At 61.1% G+C, this 8,222-nt stretch overlaps 2 protein-coding genes across 2 annotated transcripts in view; one reads left to right on the top strand and one right to left on the bottom strand.

Moving 5' to 3' along the window:
* Window positions 1-4,565, top strand: part of Ercc2 (ERCC excision repair 2, TFIIH core complex helicase subunit) — a 14,430-nt gene extending 9,865 nt beyond the window's left edge. The window contains exons 15-23 of the mRNA XM_015496705.2: window positions 194-295; window positions 1,487-1,550; window positions 1,834-1,955; window positions 3,156-3,248; window positions 3,335-3,407; window positions 3,563-3,633; window positions 3,744-3,887; window positions 4,043-4,186; window positions 4,463-4,565. Of these exons, the coding sequence (XP_015352191.1) occupies window positions 194-295; window positions 1,487-1,550; window positions 1,834-1,955; window positions 3,156-3,248; window positions 3,335-3,407; window positions 3,563-3,633; window positions 3,744-3,887; window positions 4,043-4,186; window positions 4,463-4,555 (906 nt within the window). The 3' untranslated portion in view covers window positions 4,556-4,565. The remainder of the gene's footprint in view (window positions 1-193; window positions 296-1,486; window positions 1,551-1,833; window positions 1,956-3,155; window positions 3,249-3,334; window positions 3,408-3,562; window positions 3,634-3,743; window positions 3,888-4,042; window positions 4,187-4,462) is intronic.
* Window positions 4,566-4,639: 74 nt separating this feature from the next.
* The window catches only part of Klc3 (kinesin light chain 3), a 5,714-nt gene continuing 2,131 nt past the window's right edge, over window positions 4,640-8,222 (bottom strand). The window contains exons 4-13 of the mRNA XM_015497010.2: window positions 7,877-7,943; window positions 7,302-7,521; window positions 6,827-6,914; window positions 6,649-6,750; window positions 6,120-6,293; window positions 5,611-5,701; window positions 5,499-5,539; window positions 5,304-5,410; window positions 5,054-5,117; window positions 4,640-4,854 (exon numbers count right to left, since the gene is read on the bottom strand). Of these exons, the coding sequence (XP_015352496.1) occupies window positions 4,783-4,854; window positions 5,054-5,117; window positions 5,304-5,410; window positions 5,499-5,539; window positions 5,611-5,701; window positions 6,120-6,293; window positions 6,649-6,750; window positions 6,827-6,914; window positions 7,302-7,521; window positions 7,877-7,943 (1,026 nt within the window). The 3' untranslated portion in view covers window positions 4,640-4,782. The remainder of the gene's footprint in view (window positions 4,855-5,053; window positions 5,118-5,303; window positions 5,411-5,498; window positions 5,540-5,610; window positions 5,702-6,119; window positions 6,294-6,648; window positions 6,751-6,826; window positions 6,915-7,301; window positions 7,522-7,876; window positions 7,944-8,222) is intronic.

Below are 8,222 nucleotides of genomic sequence, written 5' to 3' on the forward strand. Positions count from 1 at the left end.
TTTTTTTTTTTTTTTTTTTTTTTTTTTTTTTTTTTTTTTTTTTTTATATTTATTTATTAGTTTTCGGCAGACACAACATCTTTGTTGGTATGTGGTGCTGAGGATCGAACCCGGGCCGCACGCATGCCAGGCGAGCGCGCTACCGCTTGAGCCACATCCCCAGCCCAACATCCCTCTTCTATCCCTCCTACAGACACTGTCCCCACTGGACATCTACCCCAAGATCCTGGACTTCCATCCTGTCACCATGGCAACCTTCACAATGACACTGGCCCGGGTCTGTCTGTGCCCCATGGTGAGTGTAGAGGATGGGGTTAGGGGCTGTCTGCCCCTCCTCCGGCAGGAGAGCTGTCCGCTGGGGTGCCCAGGTGGGCTCCGCCTGCTCCTGTGTGTCTGACTTGCAAAGCCTGTTTTCTCCTCTGCACTTCTTGTTTTTTTGGTACCAGGGATTAAACCCAGGCACTTAACCACTGAACCCCCCTTGCCCTTTTTATTTTCCATTTAGAGATAGGATCTCACTGACTTGCTTAGGGCCTTGCTAAAGTTGGAGGCTGGCTTTGAACTTTTGATCCTCCTGCCTCAGCCTCCCAAGCCACTGGGATTACAGGCCTGTGCCACTGTGCCTGGCTCTGATCTGTGAAGTGGAAATGCCTCCTCCCTGATCTCCCAGGGCCACTGACAGGATTCAGAGAGTGTAAAACACGAATGTAGCCCGCATCTCGCTTACGTGGCTTCGCCCAGTGTAGCCCGCATCTCGCTTACGTGGCTTCGCCCAGTTCTTGCCCAGCTGTGACCTGGGTAGGTAAGCCTTCTCTGTGGGTCAATCTCTGTGGTAAATGGCCTCAGGTCACAGGCTCTGAAGCCCAGAGTCCGGATATATTTTGGAATTTGGAATTTTCCAGGCTTTAGAAGGTTTTTTTCCTTTTTTGGTGCTGGGATGGAACCCAGGGCCTCGGGCACTCTAGGCAAGCTCTCTGCCACTGAGCTGCAGCCCCGCCCTGCAAAAGCTTTTGAAGAGTCACATGAAGGGGGTGAGTTGGCCTCTGAGTGGACTCTGGTCAGTGCAGTTTTTGCCGAATAGTTTTTTTGGCTTTTGGAATTGCCCTTCAGGGACTGGGGCCCTGTAGTGACCACCAGCTGCATGGTAGCATTGTGAGGACGGCCAGCAGGGGCACTGGTGGCGAGCAGTGTTTTGGAACCAACTAGTCCAGCAGCTGCGGTGGGCTGGACATAGCTGCTGGCTGGAGGCATGGACGGGCTCAGGTCGGTTCTTTTTCTGCTGTGTGACCATGGGCAGGTGACTCACCTTCCCTGAGCTCAGGTCATCTGTAACAGGTAGCATTGCAGCGTCAATACAGGTAGCTAATGGTTCACCTAGTGACACTGGATCTATTAAAAGCTTTGAATGACAGTAACAGGGGGTAAGCACTCATACATTGTGACAGTGGCCGCTGCTTCCTTTATTGTGACCTCTTGCTTTCTCCAGATTATCGGCAGGGGTAATGACCAGGTGGCCATCAGCTCCAAATTTGAGACCCGGGAAGATATTGGTATGCTGCCTGCGGGGCCGGTTTCTGTGGGTTCCGGTGGGATCGTAGTGGACTGTGCACGGGCTCCTAAAGCTGCTCACCCGGAAGTGACGCAGCCACTTTTGCCCTCATTGGCTGTGACAAGTCACAAGGCCACGCCTGCTTCAGGAGGCTGGCTCTGGAGAAGGGGGTGGGTGTGTGAGCAGCCCTCAGACAGCCTCGGGGCTGCTGAGAACCCCAAGTTCAGGATCGGGAGGGGGAGGGGGCTCTGCGCCAGGAGGGGGCCCAACCTCTGACCCTACAGCCGTGATCCGGAACTATGGAAACCTCCTGCTGGAGATGTCCGCCGTGGTCCCTGATGGCATCGTGGCCTTCTTCACCAGCTACCAGTACATGGAGAGCACTGTGGCCTCCTGGTACGAGCAGGTACGCCCAGCCACCCTGCACCCTGTCTGGGAAGCCCCTCTCCTCACTCTTGGTGCTGCCTGGGCGTCCTTCCTGTTTTCAGTGCCGATGTGTCAGGTGACAAGTGGCCTAAAACACGGGAATGTGCATAAAATAAACCCCACACGCCTCTGTGCCCTGCTCCGTCCCCACCAGATTTGGAGCTCAACCCGTGGCAGCCTCTGGGCTCCTGGTGCCCTGGCTTACCCCTGTGACTGTCCCTCCAGCACATAGTGCTCGCTGTGGACATGGGAACAAGTGTGGCTTTTGCTGGGTGAAGGTTCTGGAATTAAGGCTGGACCAGGACTCCAGGCAAAGCCTCTGGAGAACCTGCAGACCCTCTGGGAAGTGTGAGGACGGGCTTGGGCATGGTGGGCAGGACTCAGCATGGCCACACTGGGCCATGGCAGGAGGTGGTGGGAGGGGCACATCCTGCCCGTCTCTGAGCGCCCCTGGCCAGCTCTCAGGGCCCAGAACACTTCTTTGAGGTGAGATGAGTGGACTCACTAGTCCAGGCTTCAGGGAGCGCTGGGGCTGGGGCAGGAGCCTTGTCCCTCAGAGCCACGGCCAGACTCTTTCCACACAGTAGGAAAGATGGCTAGAGCCACTTGTGTGCTATTAAGAAACCTTGCCTACCCAAGGCCATGAAAATGGGCTCCCATTTCCTCCTGGATGCTCTGCAGCTTTAGCTTCCACACCTGTGTCTGAGGCAGCCTGCATCGGCTGTGTGGGGTGAAGGTCAGGTTCATTTCCCATTTGAAACCCATTTGCTTCCATATGATTTGTTGAAAAGAGCTGTCCCCACTGAACTGCACAGGTAACCATGGGGCTGGTCTCCATCTCTGGCTGTGTCTGTCCCTGTGTCCACTACAGTGTGGTGTGTGCACTCGGGGAAGCCTCCACTGGCCCCGGGTGGGTTAGTCAGCCCCTGCACCCCCTTGGCTGGGTACCTGTGTCCTGATTGGCCACCATGGGCCATGTGCCTACCCCACTGGGCTCACCACGGTGAAGTTGGACAGTTCTGTCCCTTCCTTCTTGTGTCCCAGACAGGCAGGTTGAGGCCCAGAGACACGGTCCTTTACACAGGAGTCTGAGGCAGGGCTGGGTTTCACCAGGTACGGCCATGGCCATGGCCTGAACCACAGCCAGCCCCAGCCCTGACCTCCTGCTGTCCCCCCTCAGGGCATCCTTGAGAACATCCAGAGGAACAAGCTGCTCTTCATTGAGACCCAGGATGGGGCGGAGACCAGTGTTGCCCTGGAGAAGTATCAGGAGGTGGGTGTGGGATGGGGAGGCTGAGGCAGTGCTGGGTGGGCTCAGGTAGTGGCTCTGAGGGTGACTCAGCTTGCCCCACCCCCCAGGCCTGCGAGAATGGCCGAGGGGCCATCCTGCTCTCAGTGGCCCGAGGCAAAGTGTCTGAGGGAATCGACTTCGGTGAGTGGGCCTGCTTTCCCCTGCCTAGCGCTAGAGCACGTCCTCTACACCTGTCTGCTCCCTCGCGGGACCAGCCACCCACAGCCTGGGCCTGGCGAGGGCCTCAGCCCCCAGCCCCCTGCAGCTCACTCATGACCTCTCACCCCTGCCCACAGTGCACCACTTCGGGCGGGCAGTCATCATGTTTGGTGTCCCCTATGTCTACACCCAGAGCCGCATTCTGAAGGTGAGCCACGTGAGGGGGGACACAGGTGGTTTGTGGGGTGGCTGGAGAGGGCACAGGCACTTGGGAAGGGATGGCTCCCCATCCCTCTCCTCCTCACCCCCTGGCCCCAGGCACGGCTGGAATACCTGCGGGACCAGTTCCAGATCCGCGAGAACGACTTCCTCACCTTTGACGCCATGCGCCACGCGGCCCAGTGTGTGGGCCGGGCCATCCGGGGCAAGACGGACTACGGCCTCATGGTCTTCGCCGACAAAGTACGGGCTCAGGGGCGTCTGCACCCCACCCTGGCTTCTGAGCCCCGCTGTTTCCCCATTCGCCATCAGATGGGCAGGGTATGGTGGCAGGGGCAGCGGTGGCCAGGCTTCTCCAGCCTGGGCCTGACACCCTGTCCCCACCCTCCCACGCAAAGCGGTTCGCCAGGGCGGACAAGCGGGGGAAGCTGCCGCGCTGGATCCAGGAGCACCTCACCGACGCCAACCTCAACCTGACCGTCGACGAGGGCGTCCAGGTCGCCAAGTACTTCCTGAGGCAGATGGCGCAGCCTTTCCACCGGGTGAGCCCTGGGCCCTGCTCCCTCACAGCTGTGCTCCCCCAGCCTGCCGCCTCGTTGCGCCACATGCCAGGCCCTGGGGGAGCTGTGTGACTGCTTCCCTGTGCAGCTGCCTGGGGAGGGCAGATGAGGCCCAGTGCCCTGTCTTCTGGATTTCGTGGACAGCTCCCAGTTCAAAATTCTGTCCCTTAGCCCTCCTGTCCCCACTGCCTCTGGAGTCCTGGTCCCCTGCAGCAGCTTCCTCAGGCCCTGGCCAACTTCCCTCTCTGATCCCTGCAGGAGGATCAGCTGGGGCTGTCCCTGCTCAGCCTGGAGCAGCTGGAGTCGGAGGAGACGCTGCGGAGGATCGAGCAGATCGCCCAGCAGATGTGAGCGGGGCAGGCTCATCAGAGCAGTGTGAGGTGACGCCCTCGTCTTGCCTGGCCCGTCCCAGCAGCACAGAGGACCCCTCAGGTGGACATTCCAAATCTATAGCCTTTAATTACGGGGGAGAAGGCAGCACTGATGTCCGACCCACTGGCCCCCCGCCTCCCAGGCAGGGGAGCCGAGGACATGGGTGGTGCCCCCCGTTCTGGAGAAGCTGCATGGTCCCATCCGTGTTAGCGGGGGCTCATGTCCTGGATACTGGCGCTGAGGGTCCGAGGGAGCTCACTCAAGGGCCGACTGCGGAGCTGGGGACAGACACAGGGAGCGGTGGGTGACGGGCAAGCAGATCTCTGCTCCAGTTGTCACTGCGCCCGTCCCCTTGCCTCTACCCCAGGTACACCCTCCCTTCTGTCCTGGGCTCTGCTCCACCCCCACCTGTCAGCCCCTGCCTCTCTGAGCCTGCCACGGTGGCTCTGCTCCATCCTTGACAGGTGTCCTTCTCACCTGAGACCCCGGAGCTCTGACATTCTCTGTATTCAGCACATTTAGGGACATGGCTCTCTTCATCCTGCAGAGAATGGGTCAGAGAAGGACAGGTGAATGTCCAGGCCCCTCTAGGAAGGTCCTCTCCAGGACTAGGTTAGATCTGTGTCACAGGGCAGATGGGAGCCATGGAAAGCTCTTGAGCAGGACTGGGGGAGGGTGCTGCAGGTGCCACCACCATCAGGACTTGGCCACCCGAGCCGGCACTCACCCTGCTGCCCCTGCCAAGCCCTCCCCTCGGAGGCGGGACACCAGCTTCTCACTTCCCCGTCGGAGAGACTCACGGAGCTTAGAGAATGAGCTGCTCCTTCGAAGAGCCTGAAGAGGAGCCAGGGACAGTGACTGACCCCCACCTGGCCCATCCAGTCCCCATCCCCCCTCAGGAACCAAAGCAGGGCCTCCTCACCTGTTGTTCTGCTTCACCAGCTGTGCCTGTGTTAGGAGCTCCTGGGGGACAGAGGGGATGTTGAGAGGGGCACCGAGGAGCCCTTGGGAGGGAGGAGGGCAGACAGGCTCACCCAAAGTTGGCGGCAGGCCCTCCCTGCGGAGGATCTCCCTGTACAGCTCCTCTGCCTGCTCGTATTTGTTCTGCTTCAGGTAGGCGGAGGCCTGCAGGGAGGGCAGGGCAGGGGGACCTTGGCTGTAATCTGGGGACTTCTTAGGACCCCCAGCCCATCTTAAGTGCAAGCCTGGCCACACTGCCTCCTGGGGCCTGCCCAGAGGGCATCTGCTGCTGCAACAGATGGGGCCCCGCCCTGCCTTGGCCGTGTAGGGGGTGACGGTAGCCCTGTTGTAACGAGCTAAGAAGGGGCTGCCCACGGTGGGTGCAATAAAGATGTGACGTTGGCATCTGGTCCTGCCAGTGGCCTCTTCAGTGGCCTCTTTGCTGGAACCGTTCTCTGGCCATAAACTGGTGCACTTCCTGATGCTGAGGGGACCTTTCCCTCAGGGCCCTCACCTCATCCCCTGGAGCTCCTGTCGTACCTGCCTGCAGCCCCATAGCCCCCTGCCCCCTGCAGCGCCTCACCAGGTTGTTCTTGGTCTTGGCCACATTGGGGTCGTGGGGGCCACCCAGGGCCTCGTAGATGCTCAGGGCGCGGGCGTAATGCCGCTCCACGTCCTCGAACTTGCCCTGGTTCTGGCAGAGCAGGGCCAGGTTGTTGAGCTGCTTGGCCACGTCTGGGTGGTCGGCGCCCAGGACCTGGGGGTCACGAGCCACTGGAATCACGGGGTTGGTGGGCCCCATGATGGCACTGCCATGCCAGGAGACAGGAGGTGGGGATTACAGAAAGAGGAGGAGGGGCAGAGGCTGCGGTGCTCCAGACACTGGTGGCATACAGGGGTAGACCGCCAACCAGGGGGGTCAGAGGGCAGGGCTGAGAGGGGGCGTGTGAGGTCACAGGCAGCAGAGTCCAGATGAAACTAGAAGGTTGGGGGCAGGCCATGCGGTGGGCGATCTAGGCCCACACAGGGGCCCAAGAGACAGATGATCAAAGGGAAGAGCACCAAGTCACAGCCTCAGAGGACAAGGGGTCGTCTGGGATTGGGTAGGGGACCTTCTCACGGATCTCCAGGGCACGCTGGCACAGGGGCTCTGCCTCCCGGTAACGCCCACGTTTCCCGTAGAGGACAGCCAGGTTGTTGAGGGTGGCGGCCACCTGCAGGGGGGGTGCAGGTTGGAGGGGGCGGGCACTGCGGCCTCCCTCCCGTCCCTGCGGGTGGGGGCCCACTCACTGCAGGGTGTTCAGGACCCAGTGTCTGCTCCCGGATCTGCAGGGCGTCATGGAGAAGGTCTGTCGCCTCCTTGTACTTGTTCTGGTCCCTGTGAGGCAGTCACAGGGGTGGCGGGGACAGCCAAGCTTGGGCTACTACGGCTGGGCTGGTCCAGACAGGTCCTGGGACCTGGCTGAGCCAGGCGTGGGTGGCACCCTCCAGGTGTCCCTTCAGGCCTCCCCAAACCTCCTGAGTCTCCGGGACTGTCCCCGTACCACCAGGTCTCTGCCAAGCCTCTGGCCACCCCTCTCTTCCCCACCTGGGGTTGGGGCCCTTGCTGACTTCTGGGTCCCAGCCACTCCTGAGATCTCTGCCTTCCTCTTTGTTTTCCTGTCCTCTTCTGCCCTGTCCCTGTCCCCGTCTACCCCTGGTGCTCCATGTTGAGGGGATGCCAGGTCCTTCACCCAACAACAGGCCCTGCCAGTGCGGCTCTCACCGGTACACCAGGGCCAGAATGTTGAGCATGGTGGCCACATCAGGGTGGCAGTGGCCTGAGCTCCGCTCCAGGTCCTCCAAGGCCTGGCGGCACAGAGGCACAGCGACCTCGTAGCGGCCCTGGCCCGCATACTGGATCACCAGGTTGTGCAGGGTCCGAAGGCGGGCAGGGATCTCGTATCCGCCCTGCTGGGCTGCTGCGGCCCCTGCTGCTTCAGGACCTGGGGGAGGCAGGCACTGAGTCACCTCAGGCGCCACGGACACCTCACAACTGCTGGTCCCCACACTGACCTCTGAGCTGGGGAACACAGGCATCCAACCAGCTGGTGGGATGTGTCCTGGCCTGGGGCAGGAACGGTGCCCACCTGGCCTGTGAGGTGTGTGGGGAGCTGCCTGGTTCACAGCTCCGGGCCTCACCTGCCGGTCATCCCCACTAATGCCAGCCACCTGTCCCATCCTCCTCCTGACTCTGCCCTCCCCTCCCCCTCCCTCACCAGAGAACTTGGGGTCCCTCCCAGCCTGGCCTGTGGTCCTGCCTGGCTGTGCTCCCACGTCACACGCGGCCCTCACACCCACCTCTCCTCTCCTCCTCACTGGGGAACAGGGAGGCCAGGCTGTCTCGGCGAGGGGGGGACTCGGGGCGCTACAGGGAGGACAGGAAAGCGAGAGCCATGAGAACTGGGGCTAAACACAGCCTGGGTCCTGAATCCCTCGTGGGGTTTGAGGAGTGCTGATCAGAAGCCTTAGGGCTCTCCTGGGGGTCGAGGAGGATGGGGGGCTTTGTGAGCAGCTGGGGGGGCTTTCTGGCAAATGCTGGGAGTCTGAGGGGTCTACAGAGGCTGGGGCCTTGGGGTGCTGGGGCGGGGCGGAGCCTCAGGAGCTCTGGCAGGGCAGTGTCCCCGCCGCGTCCTGCCCGGCACCT

Source organism: Marmota marmota, unplaced genomic scaffold (genome assembly GCF_001458135.2).
Source record: "Marmota marmota marmota unplaced genomic scaffold, marMar, whole genome shotgun sequence".
Taxonomy (NCBI): Eukaryota; Metazoa; Chordata; class Mammalia; order Rodentia; family Sciuridae; genus Marmota; species Marmota marmota.